Genomic DNA, 22,321 nt, shown 5'->3' on the forward strand with positions numbered 1-22,321 from the left:
ACTTTGTAAACCCTAAAGTCCGCAGAGAAATGAGCACTGATATTACCTCTCCCAGGTGTTTTACACGCCACAAAGGCCTCCTGCGATGGGGAAGTCTTATCTCAGTGTTTCCCAAACAGCTAACCACCGACATCGATTTCAACAAGTTCCTAAGTGATTCCGACGCACACTCAAATTTGCTTTTCAGCAAAGAGGTGACTGTCATGGCAGGATTTCAGGCGCTGTGACAGTGGGGCTGAGGTGGTTGGGCGAGTGCTTTGGAATGGTGGACTCGAGCCCTTGGATGTGGCCCTGTGGGAGGCGTCAACTTTGCAGAGTGTAAGGTCAGTCCAAAGTCTCAGGGAATCTTCACATCCCCATCCCCTGAGACTAAGAAGGAGCCCAAGGCAGCTGATGTCTGTAGTGATGGTGGGTTTTTTTGACATTGCTTTTTTAAAAAGCATTATTTTTGGTGACTTGGAAATCAGAAGGGAAGGCATACTGATTTGGGGACACCTCTTCCATCAAAAAAGGCACACAGGAGGTAGCAGGTGCCTTCTCCAAGTATCCCTCGCCTGCCTGGAGCAGTGGCTGAGGCTCGGGATGGAGGCCCTGGCAGAAAGGGAAGGAGAAAAAAGCCTGGGGGGGTGACCAATGGGACAGCTCCCTCCCCATCCCCCAGCAAGGCTGAGCTAGTCCTTGAAAACAGGTTCAGAAGGGAGGTGTGCTCACCTGAAAACGTTATCTCCCCGTGGACCCTGAGCTTAACCAAGGCCAAGCAAACCCAGCTCCCTCAATCCTCTGGCCTGCACATAGGGGCAGTTGCAGCCTGTTCTGGGAGTTCCGGGAGCAGAGCAAAGGGGAGGCCCCTGCAAACCCCTTCCCTCTCCAAGGCCTTTGAGGAAGGATCTGACTCTCCCCATCTTTTCCCTGAGAAAGTTGAGTCCGCTGGGGAACCCATGAGACTCTCCCAGCCCCTAAAACACTCCTGCCTCCACCTCACCAAATCGTTATCATCTTCCGGCCTCAACCCATACCCCAACTCCTCCAGAAAGCCTTTCCCAATACATGCAGCCTGCACATCCCTCTGGAACCATCCAGCACCCTGCCCGGCACTTCCTATTACAGCCTCTTCATGTTGAAAGACACTTTGGAAGTGAAGAGCCTTCCAGATGTCCGATTTCATTGCATCAGGCTTATAGCTGCAGGAATGTCTGCTTTTTTTCACTAATAGTAGATACTAAGAATGGTTAACAGTGAGCACTATGTGCTAGATGCTTGACATGCAAGAATTCACTTCGGTCTCTTAAGTAAGCTCCTTTTATAGCTAAGGGAGTGGAGGCACAGAGAGGTCAAGCAACTTGACCCATGGCTGCACAGCAGGTAAGTAGCTGAGCCCGGATCTGAAGCGGGGTTCCAATCTCCATCCCATCTCTTGCCTTTGCGCTGGCTATTTCTGACTGGCTTACTGTGGTTGCAGCTATGTCTGTCTCCTTGTCTTGGGTGCAGAAGTTTTATCTCATCCTTCTCTAGTAATATCTTCCTTCTCCTCCTTCCTTCCTCAAATGGCTGAGCACACAGTAGGTGCTTTAGAAGTTGTTGTTAAGATAGGCCACTGCCACGGTATGGGGACACTTCTGACACCAGGTGGCAGCATTGGCCAAAAGTTTTCTCCAAACTCTGGGTCTTGTCAAATAAAACCTCAAAACGTTTATTTCTGGTAGAAATGATAAATACTTTGCATTAAAAATCTGGAATTCAAGTTTTCCTCGTACTTCATGCTCCCTCCCTGCCCCAGAACCTTACAAAAATATTTCTGTGTAGAGAGGGAAAGAGCTGGGGCCTGCTCTGGGAGGCAACGTCCAGGTGTCTGGGAAAGGCACTCGTGGTCTGCGGTCTGTCTCAGCGGCGGGAGGTCTCCACTCGCCCCACAGGCAGCCTCGGAGCCAGAAATGAGAACTCGCTGTAATCCGGGACAGGGGCTGCATCGTGGGTCCCCAACAGCTCCTTCTTTGGGGATGGTGAGCCCCATGTTGGGGAGTAGGAAGGGACTGAGGGGCCAGCTCCTTCCAGATGTGTGCGTGGGGAGGGCAGTTGTGTCTGGGGAGGGGGTGTCCAGCTGTAGACTCCTTTCAGGGTCTAAACATTTAAGGAGCTCAGCAGAAGAACCACAGGCCATCACATTTTGGTGGCTTGCAAGTGAACACTCCACGGGAGATGCAGGAGGGAGGGGTGTAGGCCTGGGCAGCCCCTCTCTCCCTCTCTGCCCATAAGGAAGGCACAGGGTGGGAGTGGGGGTGCCTTCATGAGACCCCCCTGCCCTGCCACACTCCTTTCACAGTCATCCGAGATGGGGCCAGAGGGGTCCAGGCTCCAGGGCCAGGGGAGTGGGGAGGGAGGGAAATAAGGCCTCAGGTGGGGGATGCCACCCCCTCTAGTGGCTGGTGAAGAGCAGTGGGCCCAGAGCAGCCACCCTCCAGGTCCCTCCCACCCTAGCCTGGCTAGGGGTCCTCATCCCAGAGACACAGCTGCCTCTGGGGCACGTAGAAGTCGAAGCTGTAGCTCTTCTGGCAGCTGCGGATGCCACACTTGTAGGGTGTGGGCCGGTCGCGGCTGTGGCAGTACTTGAGCATGCAGGGGTACCAGGCCAGGCTCAGGCCATAGCGGCAGACACAGGGCTTCGCGCGATCTCCCACCTGCCCACAGCGAGGCAGCTCCGCCTGCTCTGAGGCCTTGGGCAGAGCCTCAAACACAGAACTGTCCACACCTGGGGAAGAGAGGCAAGGATCAGGGAGGGAGGGAGGGAGGGAGGGAAGGAGCTCCCCTAGCCAGAGGCCGCTGACATTCCCCACTTGGTCTCCTCTGTCATCCGACATGCATTTACAGACACCTCCATTTCCAAGCTTGCCATGGGACACAGAGGTAAGACCTGGGCACTAGGCTCCTCCTTGCTGGGCTCGCTGGAGAAACATGAAACAGGAATCACCTTCCTGTACGGCATCAACTGTGTGCCAGGGGCTCTGCTTACAGTACCTCCATCTATCACCCCATGGGCTAAGTATTGTCATCCCTGTTTCACTGATGAGAACGTCAACCCAGAGAAGTTTAATGATCTGGCCAAGGTTTCAAGGCCTCCACGCGGCCACACTGCCACACAGTGCTTTAAAAAATCACCACACTGGAGTGTGCCGAGATGGAGGCATGGGGAGACGGGCTTGGAAGTCAAGGAAGGCTTCTTAGAAAAGGTAACATCTGGCAGGGCACAGTGGCTCATGCCTGTAATCCCAGCAATTTAAGAGTCCAAGGCTGGTGGATCACCTGAGGCCAGGAGTTTCACATCAGCCTGGCCAACATGGTGAAATCTCGTTTCTACTAAAAACACAAACATTAGCTGGGTGTGGTGGCAGGTGCCTATTATCTCAGCTACTCTGGAGGCTGAGGCAGGAGAATTGCTGGAACCCGGGAGGTGGAGGTTGCAGTGAGCCGAGGTCATGCCGTTGCACTCTAGCCCGGGCGACAACAGCAAGACTCCATCTCAAAAAACAAAAGTGACATCTGAGTAGGGCTAGTCAGAGAAGGGCCAGCAAAGCACACCCACAGAGGGGCAGGTCAGATCAGGGTGGCCAGGGCTCGGGGCAAACGGGAAAGTGTACATATGAGGGGCACTGGGGGAAGATGGAAGGGACCGGCCCTGGTTAGGCTCAGGGGCTGTACAGGAGCGGCCAGCTTCTGGGGGACGCTTACGTCAAGCCTGCGGTGTAGTCTGGGGTGCAGGCCATGGGGGAGGGTGTATGTGTGTGGAGGGCAAGACCACAGCTCAGCTGGACATTTCTAAATCTGGGCCTGCCCTGGGAGGAGCAGGCGTTTCTCCAGTGCTCAGCTGGCTGGCAGAAGGCACAGGGGCCTGGAGTTGGAATGGGGCCACTTCCCTCTCCCTCCACACAGAGGACCTGAGGGCTGTCCTGGGAAAGGTACCCAGAGAGGGGCCAGGGCTGAAGTCACAGAGCTCAGGAAGGCAGGGACCACGCAGCACGGAGGGGAGCTCCCAAGGAGCTTGGGGCAGAGATGCCGGCAACAGGGAAGGCCCAAAGCTGATTTCTTAGAGGTGGCAGTGGAGGGGGACAGGGTGTCCTTGTGCCCCACTCCCATGACAGAAGGTCCCATCTCTGTGTCCTAAGGGCAGGGATGAGGGGAAGTACCTGGGAATCTCCCTCCACAGGGCCTAGCAGAGTCTGTGTGCCCTGCCTGGAATAGGGCCCTTTCCTCTGACTGAATCTTCTCACTGAATATTCACACAGGCGCCACTTCCTCCAGGAAGCCTTCCCAGACCAACTGCAGCCTGGTTTGGGGGTCCCTCCCTGAACGCCTGTAGCTATCATGGTACTCTATCACACTTAACTCTGTGCAGATCTACCCTGCTGGGGGACAGGAACTGAGTGTCCAGTACATTTCTGTAGGTGGTCAGTAAATGTCTCCTGAACAAAGCAAAGGCTAATGATGAGACTTGGCTAATGATGAGACTCGGCTAATGATGCCCCTGCCCTCCTCCACTGCTCTGTGCTGTCTCCCCATCCCCTTCCCTCCGCCCAGCAGCGGGCCGTGCCCAGCTCCCAGCTGACCTTGCTCCAGCCAGAACCGGACGTCCTCCTGGCGGGCGAAGATGGCATCCACGGCCTCAGCACACACGTTGTGGAGATGGGGGCTCAGCAGGGCCCCCTGGCTGAAGTTGACAGCGACATCCATGTGCAGATGCTCCAGACCCCGAACCTCCTCCGCCTGCCGCACTGCTCGGGGATTTTTCTGTGTGTGGGAGAGAAGCCACTCCTACCTGGCTTCAGAATGCTCCCTGCCCGTCTTCCCCTGACCCTCCAGAGTCAGGCAAGCCCAGGCTGACTGCCTTTAGAACGCTGGCGCCTTCTGCAGGGTGGCAGCCCCGCCCCTCTCCAACTGGCAGTGAGACTGATACCTAGAGTACAGTCGGGCCTTTTCAGCTTCTATCCAGAATGGACACTTCCCAAACTATGTGCTGGCTGCTAGGCTGACCTCTGGGGCCTGATGGAGAATGCTGAGGTGTGGATGGGAGGTGGAAGTGGGTGGGCCAGGCAAGCCGTGCCAGGGCATATGACCTCTGGAATTTCCAACATCCAGGGAACCAAGTCCCTTTGGGAAAGCAGGCAAAGGGCAGGGGCGAGGAGGCCCCCAGGGCAGGCTCTGCTGGACACGCCAGGGAACTCAGATGAGGCTGGGGCAAGGCCCTGGGTCTAAGAAGACAGCAGGAGTAGGCCGGTAGCTTTGAGGGTCTTGAACACTTTACATATGTTAGCTCACTGAATTCGTCCATAACCCATTTTCTCAATGAGAAAATTGTGGCTTTGAAAGTAACTTGTCCAATGTCACACCCAACTAATGAGTGACGGAGGAGATGTGATGCCTGATCTGGCCTCAGAGCCCAAGCCCCTAGCCTGTCACACACGGGGAGGTGCTGGAACCAGACGGGAGAAATCTGAGAGCTGGGGTTCAGTTAGCGATCTGCAGGTCAGGTTTGGCCTGGGGCAAAATCAGGGGCTCAGGACTCTAGGGTGAATGGGGTACCAGGGATGAGGGCGGGTCAGGGGCAGTGGGTCAAGGAACAGCGTGAAGATGAGGAGCTGGGTGGGAAGCTAAGGTTGGGGGATCAGGGCTTACAGCCAGGCCGGCTGCAGGGGTCAGGTCTGTGGGTCGGGATCTGAGCCAGGCGGGCCTGGTAGGGGACTCACCTGCCGGAGCTTGGCCATGGCCTCACTGGGGATGATCTCATTGTGCTGCAGCTGGGTGACAAAGCAGAGGGCCTGGAACTGACTCTGCCCCTTCTCCAGCTCCCCCAGGATCAGGGCCCGGAAGATCTTCACACCCTGAAGAAGGGCAGGAGGATGGGAGCAGCTGGAGGGTGCAGGAGCTTCCCACTGGCCCACCGGGTGCTCAGCTTGGCCCCTGAGAGGACGCCTGGACACTGCCTGGCAACAGACACCTCCCTCCTGCTGGTCTAGGAATTTTTATCTTTTCCATTTAAACCCGTGACTTAAAAGAGAACACACCCTAAATGTTCCAAAGCCTCCTGGAAAATTGACAAAGTGAACCACTAGAGTTTTTCTCAGCTGATGACTTCCCTCGGCGGAACCCCTTAACGTCACCCTGATCAGGGTGGGCCAGGGCCTCTACAGCCACCTGACCAGGGCATCATGGAGGAGGGCTGGACTTTTCCAGTACTGACTCCAGAGTTCCTCTCTCTTTTTTTTTTCTTTGTAGTTCTAATGGCTAGAAATCGTAGTCATTTTTATTCAGTAGATTTGGGGAGAGGTCTCAAGATGCCCCTGGTGCTTCTGATCAGCCAGGCTCCTGGCCACTGACCTCTGAGTGAGTGGGGTGGTGGGACCGGGACAGGGTGAGGACAGAGTGGGAGGCTGGCTGCAGCTATTTCAGCCTTCCGGCCTGAGGGAGCTAGGATGCCTTGCCTCTTCCTTTCCCTCCCCACTTCCCCTTTCCCCCATGGGGTCGCTAATGGCATTGCCGCAGTCCAAGGGCTCCTTCCTGTTACTGACTCACTGTGTGAATGGGGGGTCTGCAGGAGGATGGAGGCAGGAGAGCTGTAGGGTGGGCTGGGGCCCCCTTCCCTATCTGGCTGCTGGAGCCCTGCACACTGCCCACCTGCACCGCTCACCACATGAGAAGCGGCCCCTTGCCTTCTTACCCATCTCTTGGACTTGATTAACTCTGCTCCCAGTGAGAAGTTAGTGGGCCCCAGTCAGAAGTGGTCTACATCTGTCAAGACCCTCCTGTGGTGGGGGCACCCTGGCCTCAGTGACCATTCTCTGCTGGGAACCCTTGTGGCTCTGCACTGAGACTTAGAATGACAGCTCTGCGGATCATCTATTAATGCCCGGGCCCTCGCTCCCCACCACATACTCACTGAGTGCTTGTTGTGCACCCGTGAGAACAGAAGTGTCTCAGCAACAGGGTCTGAGCGGCCCCCTTGGAGTCCAATACAGGCAGCAAGGGACTCACAGCTCTGCCCCGAAGCTGCAATGTATTAGTGAGTCCTCCAGGCTTTCCCCTAACTTCTCTGATGTGTAAAATGGGGATGATCCCAGTTATGTGACAGGGTTGTGGTGAGGACTAGGTAAGTTATCTGGAAGATTCTCACATGGGGTAAGCGCTCGCTGGGATTACTCTTGTAGGTGACCAGCAAGCCTCGCAGGTGGTCTGCAACAAACGAGTGCATGCCATCTCATAAATGCCCGTGTACTTCTGCAGTCCCTCAACTCTACACACAAGTTTCTCTTACTTCCTTTTATTGTAAATGATCTCTGGAACAATGAGGTGTGGAAGTATAAGGGGAGGTTTTCCAGAAAGGGAAACTGAGGCTCAGCTGTTGAAGAAGGTTCCATTAGGTTCCTTATGACCCCAGAGACTTGTGAAGAAGGTGAATCAGAGCTCAGCTTAACCCCTGCTTCCTCTCAACAGGAAATCCCTTCTTGGTCGTGATGCTGCAATCTCCTTGTCCTGCCAGTCTGGGCTATCTGATCTTCCCCTCACTCAGGTCGGCTGAGGAGAGATGGGAGGCTGCTCTGCCTGTAGCATATTCCATTCTGGGCTCAATTCCTGCCAGGTGAGACTTGATACCAGACTTCCCCTGCTAGAGCTTGAGCCAGGCCATGTCCCTGGCAGGATCCCCCAGGAAGGATCCAAAAACCACTTCCCCGGTATTTTCAGCTCTGACTCTTTGGAGAGTCAGAGAGTTGGATATTCACAGCATCTTCTCCAATACCGCAGGTGCATCAAATACCCGGAAGTCTCAGGGCTGCTCAGGGGCCTCTTTGCTTGGTGACATCACCTGACTACCGTTGGCAAGAGAAGGTATTTGAACTCAGACCAGACTAGAGGATGAAAGAAATCTATCTGAGCTTTTTTCCTGCTTCTATATGAATAATGTCATCAATGACAATAACAAAATGCTATCAAAATGGGAAGTGACTGGGGGTGCAGAAAGGGAATGATAATTTCTCACTGAGAGGATTTCCTCTGTATCTCCTATTTGTATAGGAAAAAGTTATTGAACTTTATAACTAGAAGAGAAAAAACATTGTTTCCATGGGTCAAAAGGATGTATGACCCTCTTTAAAATCCTTACAACAGGCGGTAGGAGCTATGATTGTTACCGAGCTTGGATTGGGTAACCTGCTCAAGGTCATGGACTAAGAGGAAACAGCCAGGATCTTAACCCAGACAGTCTGACTTCAAAGCCTGAGCTCTCTTAACCAGAATGCATAATTGCCTCTTGGATCAGCTAGTCTCATCTCCTTGATGCTCAGCTAAAGAAACTGGAACTTGGGCACACAGAGGTTGTGGGGTCTGCCCTTGATGCCGGGGCTGGCCAGCAGCAGAGGTGGGATTAGGACCCGTTTCCCACCATGCCCATCTGGTGGCAGCCTGCCTTAAGTCAGCACACCTGCCTTGGGAATGTGGCAGCTCTGGCTCGTGGTTCTTGCAACTACCAAACAGCATGACACAAGTAAGAGGAGAAGAGGAGGCAGGAACACCCTTCTAACCCACCTGCCTGCCCTGCCAGGACTTCTTTCTTTTTTTTTTTTTTTTTTGAGACAGAGTCTCGCTTTGTTGCCAGGGTGGAGTGCAATGGTGCGATCTTGGATCACTGCAACCTCCGCCTCCCGGGTTCAAGCGATTCTCCTGCCTCAGCCTCCTGAGTAGCTAGGACTATAGGCGTGCACACCACGCCCAGCTAATTTTTGCATTTTTAGTAGAGACAGGGTTTCTCCATGTTGGCCAGGATAGTCTCGATCTCCTGACCTCATGATCCACCCGCCTCGGCCTCCAAAAGTGCTGGGATTACAGGCGTGATCCACACTGCGCCCGGCCCCCGCCAGGACTTTTAAAACCCCAAAATCTCCAGTCTCTCCTTCGTCTTTTTTTTTTTTTTTTTAGACGGCATCTCATTCCATCACCCAGGCTGGAGTGCAGTGGTGCAATCTCAGCTCACTGCAACTTCTGCCTCCTAGGCTCAAGCAATTCTCCTGCCTCAGCCTCTGGAGCAGCTGGGATTACAGACATGTGCCACCATGCCCGGCTAATTTTTGTATTTTGTAGAGACGGGGTTTTACCAGGTTGCCCAGGCTGGTATCAAACTCCTGACCTCAGGTGATCCGCCCACTTCAGCCTCCCAGAGTGCTGGGATTACAGGTGGGAGCCGCCGCGCCCGGCCCTTTTGTCCTATTTCCCCAGAAAAGCACATTCTACTTGCTGATCCCTGAGAGGGAGCAGGCAGCCCTACTTTCTGGGTCTATTTGGTAACAGGGCTCCATCATCCTGACCAGCGTCCCTCCCACTTTCCACTCCTTGCACCTCAGACTCCCCGGCAAGGTTGTGGACCCCCCGCTTCCTCTAACATTCATAGGGAAGGGTGAAAGTCCCCTCAGACGCTGAGCCCAGGCCAGGCGGAAGCCGGGCTCCCAGCCTCCTCCTTGCCCAGGAATCTGTTGGGATGATGCATTTCATGTGGCCTATCGCCTAAGCAGATGCTTAGCTGGGGAAGAGCCCACGACAGGGGCTGCAGGCAGGCTTCTGAGGCTCAGGACCCAGGCAAGGGCCCCCCAGATGGGAGGCTGTTATAAGGCTCCTTCTCCCACAAGCCTCCAGCAACCCCCAGCCTACCTGGAAGAACTGAAGCATACCACAGCCAGGGCCAGGATCTGGGCCATCCAGAGGGTGTGGCAAGTACCCTGGGGAAATAGTGTTTGCCAGAGTCCTCCTCTGTAGTTGTTAGTAAGGAGTAGGTAAGCTCTAGGATAGCACAGAATTTAAGAACAAAGGCTCTGGAGCCAGTGTTAACCCATGTTCAGATCCTGGCTTTGCCTTTGCTGGCCACATAACCTTGAGGGGATTTACTTCACCTCTCTGTACCACAGTTTCCACATTGGCAAGATGAGTAAAACGACAGTACCTACCTCGAGGGACTGTTACAGGGAATAAATGAGTGAAAGGTTTCAGAACACAGTGGGCTGAACTTTCAGTTTCTCTCTTGTTGCTGCAATTCCTGGCCCTATGTCTGCCTTGCTCCACCTGAAATCTACTCCACTCCTGAAGACCCAGGAGCCAACATTTTTCTCTTCCAGATATACCTACGGCCTAGACAGGTCAGGTGACTCCTCTGGGGCTTGCAAGCAATCAGCCAATCAGTGGAGAGCACTGATTAGCATGACCTGGTGCAGGGTCTTCACAAGCACCTGGCAGGGGAGTGGCCCTGACCAAGACACAGATTCCTGTCTTCCAAGGGATTGTGGAGGAGGCTGACTTCTGACAACTCAAGTCAGCGCACAACAGGTCTGGGGTTGAGGTTTACTGCAAGTGCAATGGAGGTAAAGGGTGGATGAGGGACTGCTTGTTGTCCCCTTAAGGTTAGGGCTGGGGGTGGCATGAGGGAGGGAAGACTTCACACAGTGAGGGACGCCTCAGTGGCCCTTGATAGTTAAAGGATGGAGCGCTTTCCAGCAATGAGGAGTTTACAGAACACAGCGAAGCGTGAGCCTCCCAATGCCCCCACCCAATCATCCCTCCATGCTACTATCACCTGAGCCACCGAACGCCCTTCAAAGGCTCCCTTTGTCCTCACCAGAAAGCCTGCCCCCAGAGCCTCGCATCCCAGGTCCCTGCTCACAGCAACTGTTGCACTTCCCATGCACCGAACCGAAGAGCTTGCCGTTCCCAGAATGAGCGATGCTGTGTCACCCCTAGGACTTTCCGTGAGCAGGTTCCTCTGTCAGGATGCCCTGTGCTCAGCTGTCTCAGCTGTGTCATGTGAGCAGGGCACAGCTCACAAGCGACCCTCCTCTGGCTGCCCTCACCAGCCCTTCTGCAGAGCTGGCCAATCCCAGTCACTGCCTCTAGAGCACGACTCCCACTGTCTGCTCCCACTGTGTTTGTGCTGGCCTCTTTACTTGTCTTTCTTTCCAGACTCAACTTCTTGAGCCTGGAAAAGTGTCTCTTGAAGTGCATCCCTACCCCCCGGAACACAGCAGGTGCCCAATAAACATCTGACAAGGAATACACGAAGGGTGAATGCACAACAGCACGGAAGAGTTCTCCGAGAAAAGTGGTGGGAATGTACTGGGGGAGGAGGGAGAGGGTAGTGAGTGCTGATGAGGCTGGCAGGGGGCCAGGACACAAGCAGGACGCAGGGTCTGAGCACCCAGGCTGAGGAGTGGCAGGCTTCCTCTTGTGTCTCCCTGGAAGTCATCGGTGGGTTTGAGCCTGGGGTGACACGAGGGGCCTGTGGTTTGGAGCTGAATCAGACTCCGCCTGAGGTTGCGAGAGTGCCTTGGGTCTCAGTGCCCCAGGCAGATGGTCCCTGTCCTCATGGAGCATCTTCTGCCCGGGCAGTGAGTCATCCAGGCCCTCTGTGAGCTGCCTCTGGCTCAAGAGCAGCGGCTCCAGCCTATTCATGTGGTGGCCCTGGGGTCTGTCGCACAGCTGGGGCTCAATGCTTAGTAGCTGGAGGAATGAATGAATGTTCTAGGGCCTCCATCAACCCACTGGCCTTCAACGTGCAGACACTCTTTCTTCTTGGCCTTGCCTGTAGCTGGGCTCCTGCAGGCTGGTAGTGCTACAGCTGCTATTTTGGCATCTAGAAGGTTTAGGGGATCATCTAGTTCATGGCCCAGTGAGATTCCGGCAGGGAAGTAACCTTCATGAGTCACACAGTGGCAGAGCCAGGGCCAGAAGCCCAGACCTCCTGACTCTGAGTCCGGTGATCTTCAGCTTGTCCAGGCTCCCCACTGTAGCCTTTGTCCAGATACTCAATTCCTCCCCGTGTCCGTCCCAGCCATGCTGTCTGACTGGGATCCACCTGCGTCTCCAGAGGGAAGGCTGCTCTGGTTCAGCTGCACTAGGTGAATGCACTGAGAGATGGCAGAGCACCACTCTGGGAAGAGCACCCCTGGGCAGACATCCTGTGCTCAGCACTGAGGGTGGGGAGGGAGCCCCTGGATCCCAGGGGATTGTGGGGCTGTCACACCAGCCCTGACTGGCTTCCAGACTCAGATAACATTGGGAAGAATGAAACAGGCTGTTTGGCCTCCGCCTCTGCCGCTGTTCCTGGGGGTTTATGTTACTCATGGCCGAGCCTAATCTGAACTGACGCACAGGCTCACAGGGCTTTCCCATTCGCGCACGCCGTCCTCTTTCACAGACTCGCTGGGTCTCAGTCTCCTTCCCGCAAGGTCTCCCAGTGGCTCCTGTTCCACATTCCCATTCCCTCCACAGGCGCGCATCCTGGCCTGTCTCCTCCCTCACAGTCTCCCTGTTCCCGGCAGAGGCGGCTCCTCACCCTCTCTCCACAGTCCCCACGTCCACCACCCTCTGAATTCCCCATCTCATGCTCTGCCTCAGGACACACCCTGCATCGCCCTCCTTACTTGCGGGATTCTCCTCACACGCCTCCTCCCTGACGCCGCTTCTCATAACATGTGCGCACACACACACTCACACGTGTACACGCGTGCACACACAGGCACACACTCTCACCGCATGTCATCACCTCGCTCCAGCCTGCCGGGTCTCCTCTGGCACCCTGCCTTCCCACCACGGCCCCTGGCTGGCCCCGCTCTCCAGGCACTCTTCCTCAGCCCCTCCCCAGAAAGCCCTGGTGGTTGGGAGGAGCTCCGCCTTCGAGGTAATGGAAAGCAAAGGGGGCCAGGGCAGCAGACCGCCCCCTCCCTCCACACCCTGCTTCCAGCCACCACTGTCCCGTGCTGGTCACAGCCCAGGCTGCAGGTCATCGCTCTAGGGCCACACAAAGCCACTTGGACCCCCCCCCACTCTTCCAGCCCCCTTGCTCCTGGACAGCTGGCGCTCTCTCCTGGGAGTGTCCTCTGCCATCTTGGTCTCCTTCCTGTCACACCAGACAGCGTGATTCTGGGGCCCAGCCTGAGCCAATCTAAATATTTATTCCTCTGCTCCTGGCTGGGGCTGCTTTAGGGCTAGAGAAGGGGCTGGCTTTGCTGAGCTGGGGAGGGGAGAGGGGGTTTAGCCTGGAGAGCCAGCCAGGAAGCGGCGCCTTCCTAGCCCCATGGCAGAGCTGGAAGCGCCCTGGCCGCTCTGCCCAGGCTTCTCGAGCAGGAACGGGGTGGATGGATTCCACCCAAAGCTAGGCCACGCACATCCCGAGGCCAGTGCCCAGCGACCTAGGCCGCCCCATGATGAGATGCCAGCATCCCCTCAGGGCTAGGCCTGGACAGAGGCTGCTTGTCACGGGGCATTAGCACAACCACTCACCCAGAGCAGTGCTCCTGCCCCCAGCCCCTCCCCAGAGCAGTGCTCTGTCAGCCGAATCCCAAAGGTCACCACTGTCCTGACTGCCGTGGGAACAATGTGAGGCTTTATGTGGATCAACTGCGCCCCACTGTGCCGCTGACTCAGGGCTCCTAAGACGGGGCTCCATGCTTCCCTCTCACCCGCATTCCCAGCCCTGACGCCTCCTGTGCTCCCTGCCCTTTATCTGAATCCCTAGTGGCAGCCACTTCAACACTTGCCAACTTCAAGGATGTCAGCTCCTCGTGATGCTTTGGTCTGTACAGCAGAAAAGCAGCAGCTGCAGCAACATGCTTAATGGTGGGGTAGAGGGACCTCCTGGCCTGCGGGCACTGGCACCTCGCTCCTCACATGCCCACGCGGGCCACTGTTCTGTGAAGGGCCCCTCAGTCACTGTGCACACCGAGCCCCGAGCATCACACTGTTGTCTCTGGTGTACTGGCAAGGAGCCTGGGGCTCAGAGAGGTTAAGTGACTTGCCAAGTCACACAGCTGGTAAGTGGCAGGAAAAAACGTACACAGTGCTCACTAGTGTCTGTGAGATCTTTTCTTTTCTTTTCTTTGAGACAGAGTCTCACTCTGTTGCCCAGGCTGGAGTGCAGTGGCGTGATCTCGGCTCACTGCAACCTCTGTCTCCCCGGTTCAAGTGATTCTCCTGCCTCAGCCTCCAGAGTAGCTGAAATTATAGGCACAATCCCCCATGCCTGGCTAATTTTTGTATTTTTAGTAGGGACAGGGTTTCACCATGTTGATCAGGCTGGTCCCGAACTCCTGGCCTCAAGTAATCCACCTGCCTCGGCCTCCCAAAATGCTGGGATTATAGGCATGAGCCACCACACCTGGCCTTGGTGAGATATTTTCTAAACCCATCGCCCTCACCCAACTCCCCAAGAGGCCATGCAGAGGAGAGAGGAGTTGCAGGCATGGCCAAGTAGCTAACACTCCATCCACTGGAGGTAAGAGCGTGGGGGACGTGGTCCAGTCCACATCTGCCCAAACAAGGGTCTCTGTGGATTTGTTCCCCTGCACCAAGGTTTTTTCCAACCTCTTCCCCTCCACCTCCCTCCCCAGGGTTCTTTAGCCTACTGGAAGGAGCCCACTCATGGTACCACGGCAGACAGGCAGTCAGGATACACTGGAAGGAACTCTGGGTCCTAATCTCAGATTATCAGCTGCTTGATCTTGTCAGCCTCACTTGAGAGCTCCAGGCCTCAGCCCGCACATCTACACAGAGAGGCACCATCTGCCTCCTGCTGTCTGTGGCAGCGAGGATCAGATAAGGCCATGTGTGACGTGAGGGGCTGCTCACTGGGTGATCTCCAGACCCTATGCAATCCTCATGTCGAGGCTGGGCCCTCTGCCTGCGGAACAGGAGTCTGTCCTAAGTTTATCTCCCCCGCCTCTCTGTGCCTTGGGAAGCCTGGGAGGGAACTCACTCACTCTCCCCACCCGCTTCCCAGCAGGATACTCCATTATCCCAGGTAGCAGTCTTTATGGCCTACCAGGACCTTTTGCTAGGACTCCACCTGGACATAGCATTCAGGAGTGGGAGATGCTGGTCAAACTCCAGGGAGGGGTCTGAACCCTCAGGCAGGGCTGCCCATTCCTGGTCTAAGGAGGAATTCCTCACACGCAGAGGAGGGACAGGTTTTAGAGCCAGGAGCCCCATGTCAGTGAGCCTGGTCATTCCATCTGGCGACTTCTTGTAAATACCTGTGAGGAAATGCTCTGAGCTCCAGAAAAGTCTGGGCCTTACCCGAAAGCACCTCCATTGCCTTCTCCTCCCCAAGGAGACTTTCTATCCATCAGATGCCTCCACGCCAAATCTTAAGGGTGCTAACGCAGACAGGGTAGAGGCAGACTGGAACCTGAAAGCTTCTCGGTCCCACATCTATGTGCTGTGATATCTCCTTGGGATAAACATTCTTAGGTGGTGATGTGGACGTTGCACATTCCATATCTTCACTGACTACACCTCAAGGCTTCCCCTGTTGCTCCCCTGCCCCCAGACCAGGCCCCCCGGCACAGGGACTCTAGCATTCTCTGGACTGTCCCTTCCTCTGGCTCCCACTCACTCATCAGTGCCCAGGGCAGGGCTCAAGCTTCCAACCTCCATGGGTCCTCGTCCCTTCAAAGTGGCCCTGAGCTGACCCGTAGAGCTGTACGTTCCCCTTATCTTGCTTATTCCCTCCAAGGCTCCAGCCGTGGGCCTTCAGGATCCCCTCTTTCCACACTTTGGGAGTCTGTGTCTCCTTACCCCCCTGATGCTGGGAGGGGAAAGGGACCCCCACTGCCCACCACCCTGATGCCATCACACATGACCTTCTTCATATCTGTCAGCATCACCCTCCCCATCTGGTCAGCACCAAGCCAGGCAGCCTGGAGCGTGACTCATCCTGTTCCCAGCTTTTGGCCACTTGGACTTGGGGACAGAGGTGAAAGAGAAATTGGCAAGAATACCAGCTTCCAGGAGGTGGACCAGGAGGGCTGTCAAACAGCCAGGTTAGAGACAGGGGACGGTGGCATGCCTGTGATTAGAAATGCCAGTGATTATGTACATCCAGGGTTAATTACACCCATAGGATGTGGAGTATAAAGGAGACTGCTGCCCACCAAGGGTGCGCTGTGAATTAGTTTGTGTACCGAGGGCATACAGCATTAGGCCCGAAGCATATGTGCTGCTCAAAACACATTAGGATTAGTGTGGGTAAGATGACAGATTTCAAATATGTGACTGAGTTTGGGCCCCACCTTCATTTAGCCTGACCTGGCTCCTTCTCCAGGCCCCCTCCCCTCTCCTACAGCAATTGTGCCAGTGGTTCCCAAACTTTGCTGCACATTGGAATCATCTGGGTTCTTTTGTCACCCAGACTGGAGTGCAGTGGCGCAATCCTGGCTCACTGCAACCTACGCCTCCTGGATTCAAGCGATTTTCCTGCCTCAGCCTCCCGAGTAGCTGGGACTACAGGTGTACGCCACCATGTCCAGCTAATTTCTTTTTTATTTTTCAGTAGAGATGGCGTTTTGCCATATTGGCCAGGCTGGTCTCGAACTGCTGACTTTGTGATCCGCTTGCCTCGGCCTCCCATCACCTGGGTTCTTAAAAAAAAAAAAAAAAAAACAAAACAACTGCTGCCTGACTCCCATCCTGAGATATTCTGATTTCACTGGTAGGATACGCAGCCCAGGCACTGAGAGTTTTCAAAGCTCCCCAGGTGATTGTGAGGTGCGGCAAAGCTGGGAGCCACTGAGCTGTGGCATTCTTTCAGAGCTGTGGCTCAGTCAGCCCGATGGCCTTCACTCAGCCTCTGGGCAGGGCTTGCGGTAATGCATGATGGCCGTTTGATAGCTCCAAGCTACTGAGTCTGCAAGCCTCACCTGGGCTCCAGGCTATGTGTCCTCCAGTTGACGACTGACTGCTTCACTGCCTCAAGGTCCAGGGTGGTAGTGTGGGAAAGAGTTAGACTGTCAGAACTCTAACTTGGGTACAGGCAAACGGGGGTGGGAAGCGCTGGAGAGAGGGGGCTGGATGGGGTTGGGAATCAGACAGAGGCCTTGGTCCCATCCCACACAGGTGAGGCTCACTGCTGCCCTGGGTGGACTGTTAGGACAAGGATGGCTGCTCCTGCTCTGAGGGGCTGGCCAGCAATTCTGGAACTTCAAAGAGAAGGTTACGATGAAGAGCTCCAGGCTCCTCCAAGCTCAGTACTGGCTTTTCCACATGACCTTGGGTCTGTTGTTCAATGTCTTTGAGTCCAAGCTTAGCAGAGAGGGTCCTTGCTGAAATGCTGTGTGGGCCACAATTAGCAAAGCTAACGGCTCCTATGTCTTGCGTACTTAACACAGTATGAGTATGTCATAGGCACTACTAACCATGGGATATGTGCTATTATTATCCCCATTTTACAGATGAAGAAATGAAGGCCTGGAGAGATCAAATAGCTTGCCCAGGGTGAACCTGCTAATAAGTGGTTAAACAAGTCTGTCTCATTCAGTCTAGACTGTTTCTCTCCAAAGTGATCAAATGGCAAACGTCACTCTTCCCAAGTAGATTAGGACTTCCCCCAAACCATTGCAAATGAGTTTAGTACAAGAAACACAAAAGCATGACTTCCCAGGCTGGAGTGCAGTAGCACAATTGCAGCTCAGTGCAGCCTCAGCTCCTGGGCTCAAGTGATTTTCCTGCCTCAGCCTCCTTGGATAGCTGGGACTACAAGGCACACACCAGTGTGCTCAGTTAATTTTTTAATTTTTTGTAGAGACAGGGGTCTCGTTTGGCCTGAAGGTTTCATATTCCTGGTTTCAAGCGATACGCTTGCCTCAGTCTCCCCAAATCCTGGGATTGCAGATGTGAGCCATCACACCCAGCCCAAGTCTTTTTCTGATAGGAAAAACCATTCCTTCTAGACCGACCTTGCTTGTGGAAATCTGCCAAAGACTATGAGGCACGAGGCCTTGAGAACTGAGAGGTGACCCACCCTAGAAGGATTCGGACATAGAAGCTGCTGTGACCAGTGCAGGCAGTGACTGAGTGGCCTGGGTGAGGGTAAGGCTATTCTTCCCCACACTGCACTCTCCAACTCCACCCCATCCTAGGCCAATGGAGAAGCCTGGAGTTAAAGGGACTTGGGAAAGCTGGTTTCCTTTCTGTATCTTCCACTCCCAATTCCCTCCCCTGCTGATGAAATTGGAGATGCCAGAGGTGGGTGTGAAATGGTAGCTTCTGGGTCAGAGGCTAACCTGAAAATCAGACTTCAGAAACCTGGGTGGAGGTCTGAACCACTGTAGGGATTCAAATGAGGTGCTCACAATCTCCAAATGCATTTTCTAACTGGGCAGTCAGATGCCCAGCACACGCTCACTCCAATCCCCAGCACCCCACCCCCGCCATCAGCCACTACTGCCATCACATCACAGCTACCGGGGCACTTCTTAGCCTCTCCCTTCAGGTCAGAGCAATAAAAACCTTCCAGCTGTAGCTAAAGGCTATAAAAGCTCAGTCCTACCCATTGCCTTTCACTGTCCTGGCCACAGCCAAGGAAGTCTCTCTGCAGGGTTCTCCTGCAGCCACAAGAAGACGTCCAGTGGGCAGGAGGGTGGGAGGCTCACAGCCTGGCCTGAGGCTAACTTTCAAGGACAAAGAGCTTGGACAGAAGATTAAATCTCCGATTCCTGATGGATCCAGCCACTAACATAGATTTTTTCAGGAACAGAACACACTTGATAAAGTTCTCCTAAGGTTTAGGTGGGAAGGCAGGGTGGCGAAGCTGACCCTATCAGCTTCCCTCTCTCTCAATCTACATCTGAGTGCCTAGCTTAGGCCTGCTAAGTAAGGATGGGCTACAAAGTCTTCCCATTTGTGAACGCTCACTACCCCGCCCCCCACCTGCCTGCTTAAGTCCAATGTCAGTGACAACTCAGTGGCCCTGGGGCAATCAGCAGTCAAGCCTCACCCCCCGACCCCACCCACCTCTAGCGGTCAAGCCTAACCCCCCACCCCTGCTAACTATGGCAATCTGGCTGGGTCCCTAACTGACTCCCCAAACTCTGCCACCTCTCCTGTAAAGCACCCTGTCTCTAAGAGGGAAGAAAGACAGGCAGCTTCAGCAAGGGTCCTCCGGGCCGGGGGCTCCCCCAGCTACCTAATCTGCTTCACCCCTGCACTCCTCCAGGGACAGAACCTCACAGGGCCTCTCTTTAGCTGGGGGAAGGAGACAGAACACTCCTTTTGAATACCTAAGACTCACCCACCCTCTTTTCCTCCAGCTTTCCTGCTCTGGGTCACTGTTAGTCACTCACCATCCTTCCAGGCCCATTTCCTGATAAACCCCTAGCCCCCTGGGTGCAAGGCCCTTCTTGTTCCCTCCACAACACACACACACACCCCCCACACACACACCCCCACCCAGAGCGGGCTGGTCTCTAACTCCCTAACCCTAATCTGGGCCAAAACAGGGGGGTTGGCTCGCTTCTCTGCCAGGCAGAGTGAAGGGCAGCACTTCTCCCAGAGGGAGGGGGCCTCAGCTGGGGTCTCTCTCCAGGATCCTCCTGCTGCAAGCACCCCAGCCTTCCAGACCAAAGAGGAGACAGGGCTTCTCCCGGCTTGAGAGGGACCAGGGGCAATCAGCTCTCTCCAGAAAAGTGAAACAGAAGAAGAGGTGACACAAGGACTTCAAAATGTCAGGGCTGGGAGGCTTCGCAGACCCCTCATTGCCCTGTACAGGGGTGAGAAGCCAGGCATAGGAGGAAAGAGACTTGCTTGCTCTAGGTCACACAGCGAGAACCCGCAGTGAGAGCCCACAGGGAGAACACTTCGCCTAGGGCTTTCCCACCAGAGAGCACAGGGGAATGACTCCAAGCAAGGAGTCCAGTCGTTACTAGGAGTTCTGAAGGAGGGTCAGCACCTGGGGGCTCTGGGAGCGCTGGAGGAGGGAGTGAGAAAGGGCAGCAGAGGGGTTCTTTGGGGAGAATGAAGGGGTGGGCGCTGGGGAGTGGGCAAAGAGGTGTAGAGAATAACCCGGCGTGACCTTGGGCCAGCCGCGTCTCCCTCGTGGGCCCGTCTTCCCTTCTGCAGGCAAGAGGGCGCCTGGGATCCCGGGGGGCTCAGGCTTGAAGGTGCCACCCCGGCGAGTGAGGGCGCCTCACCTTCTTGAAGTCGGCGGTGAAGGAGACAAGGGTGCCGTCGGGCTTGCGCAGCTCGAGGCTGATGCTGTCGGCGTCGCTGTCCGCCTGCAGGCTCTCCTCGGTCACCTGGCCGTCCGGCAGCCGCACGCGGACCCGCAGCTCGGCCGGCGCACCCGTTCCCAGCAGCGGCGCAAGCAGCGGCAGCAGGAGCAGCAGCGCGGGGAGCGCCGGGGGGACCCCGGGAAGGCGCATCCCCGGGGGCCGCTGCAGTCCGCGGCCCCGGCGCGCCGCGTGGGGGCGGGGAGAGGCGCAGGCAAACTTCGCCCAAAGTTGGGGGCTAGTTCGGGGCGCTCCGGAGCCGCTCCGCTCGGGGCCTTGGCCGCGGGGTCGCCCGCGAGGTGGCACGGACGCACGTGGGTAGCGCTCGGCAGCGCGCCCCCGGAGGCCCCGAGGCGGAGACAACGCTGCCCCGGCCCGGCTCCGCGGCCCCGGGCTCCGGCGCTGCGAGCCTGTGTTTTGCACTTTTCATTCAATCCCACCCCCCGTCACTTCCTTCAGAAAACAGAAACCACCAGGACCCGCCTTAAAGAGACCGCGCACCTCGCGGCCCTTAAAGGGCCCGCGGCTGCTCCCCGCGCTCTGGCGTTGGCCGGGCAGGGGGCGGGGAGAGGGGGCCGCGGCTCCGCGGCTTTGTGCGAGCGGCCTCCTCGATCTCCCTCCCTCCGGGCCGCGCGGAGTCAGCGACCCAGGCGGTGTCAGAAGTTTGCTCTCTCGGCAAATCCCTTCCTTCCAGCAGGGGCGGGACGGGTGGCTCTTTCCCCGCCCTACACCCCACACTTTTTTTTTTTCTTTTCTTTTTTTTAGCTTGCTCTTGTGCCACGTGGATGAAATAATCGGGCTTGGATTTTTAGGGGTTTTGTTTGGTCTTTTGGTTTCTCTGACACAGCGAATTTCTAAAAAGCTTCTGCAAAATCAGACCTCGCTTCGCACTCTGCCTTTTCCCTGCCCCACCTTGGGAGGGTGGATCAGGGGTTCTCGCCCAGCTTTGCCACCGCCAGGTGTTAGACCTTGATGGGTCAGGTCACCCATGGGGACGCGGCCCTCAGGTTTTGTGAGCCAGCCCCTGTGCCTCTTTCCTTTTCAGTCCTGCCTCCCGTGCTTCCCGCTTTCACCGTCTTTCCTCCGTCCTGCCCACCACCGCAGACCCGATTCTTTCTCTCTATCATAGACTGTGCAAATCCAGGGAAATGTTAGATTCCAGGTCACTCGGGAGAATTTCCAGGGACTCGGGACACTGGCGCTCAACGACAGTGGCTTTCCCACAAGCCACAAGGAAACATGCGTGCCCTGCAGTGCACCCCAACAATAAAGAGGGTGAAGACCGGGAGATCTGGATTGCTGCGTCCTCTGATTAGTTGTGGAATTTAGGCACGTTTTAAAAATTCTTTGGGCTTAAGTGTCCTCCTGTGTATCGTGGAAGCCGCTCAGACCTACACTGTCCTGCCAGTCCCAGGCAAGGGAAAAAGCCCCAGGAAGATGCTCAAAACCAGTTGTTCCCTGACTTCCATTTTCACTTCTATTGGGAACTTGATTGCTGATAGGTGAAAACTTCCTTCTCTGCAGCCTCCTTCCCTTCTAGGGCTTCCCCAGCACAGGGCCATGTGAACTGCAGGGTCTGGCTAGAATCGGCCTCTTGCTATCAGCCGGGGGCCCAGAGAGTGCTACACACTCTCTGCTGCCTAGATTTAGGACTGAAGGGAATTTAAAAGACTATCAAGTCAGCCTTTTCCAAATTTGCCTTTCCTGAAGAATCACCTGGATGCTTGTTAGAAAATAGATTCCCAAATCTCTAAACCCATGGAATCAGATTCTAGGGAAAAGAACTGAGGATTAGCATTTTTGGCAAGACCCACATGATGCTCGACATAAGTGGTTGACAGTGGGTATTTGGCAGATGTTTAAGCATAGAGTGTCTGGGCCAGGAGCGGTGGCTCACGCCTGTAATCCTAGCACTTTGGGAGGCCGAGGCAGTCGGATTGCCTGAGCTCAGGAGCTCGAGACCAACCTGGGCAACATGGTAAAACCCTATCTCCACTGTAATACAAAAGAAATTAGCTGGGTGTGGCGGCATGTGCCTGTAATCCGAGCTACTTGGAAGGCTGGGGGTAGGAGAATTCAACCTCTGCTTGAACCCAGGAGGCAGAGGTTGCAGTGAGCCGGGATTGCGCCACTGCACTCCAGCCTGGGTGACAGAGGAAGACTCCATCTCTACCAAAAAAAAAAAAAGAAAAGAAAAGAAAAGAAAAGAAAAGAAAAAAAGCATAGAGCATCTGAAGCAAGCAGCATGTTCTTCCTGGAGA

The 22,321-nt window shown here is 55.4% G+C and overlaps 1 protein-coding gene across 1 annotated transcript; it reads right to left on the bottom strand.

Annotated features, from left to right (window-relative positions):
• Positions 1-1,664: 1,664 nt before the first annotated feature.
• OAF (out at first homolog) lies at positions 1,665-20,721 on the bottom strand. Its single transcript, XM_003910839.4, has 4 exons — positions 19,983-20,721; positions 5,736-5,870; positions 4,599-4,779; positions 1,665-2,746 (listed from the first exon to the last, which is right to left on the bottom strand). Exons 1-4 carry the CDS (start codon positions 20,211-20,213, stop codon positions 2,481-2,483), a joined length of 813 nt encoding a protein of 270 aa, XP_003910888.2. The 5' UTR covers positions 20,214-20,721; the 3' UTR covers positions 1,665-2,480.
• Between the last annotated feature and the right edge of the window lie 1,600 nt (positions 20,722-22,321).

The sequence above is a fragment of the Papio anubis genome, chromosome 12, assembly GCF_008728515.1.
Source record: "Papio anubis isolate 15944 chromosome 12, Panubis1.0, whole genome shotgun sequence".
Classification (NCBI taxonomy): domain Eukaryota; kingdom Metazoa; phylum Chordata; class Mammalia; order Primates; family Cercopithecidae; genus Papio; species Papio anubis.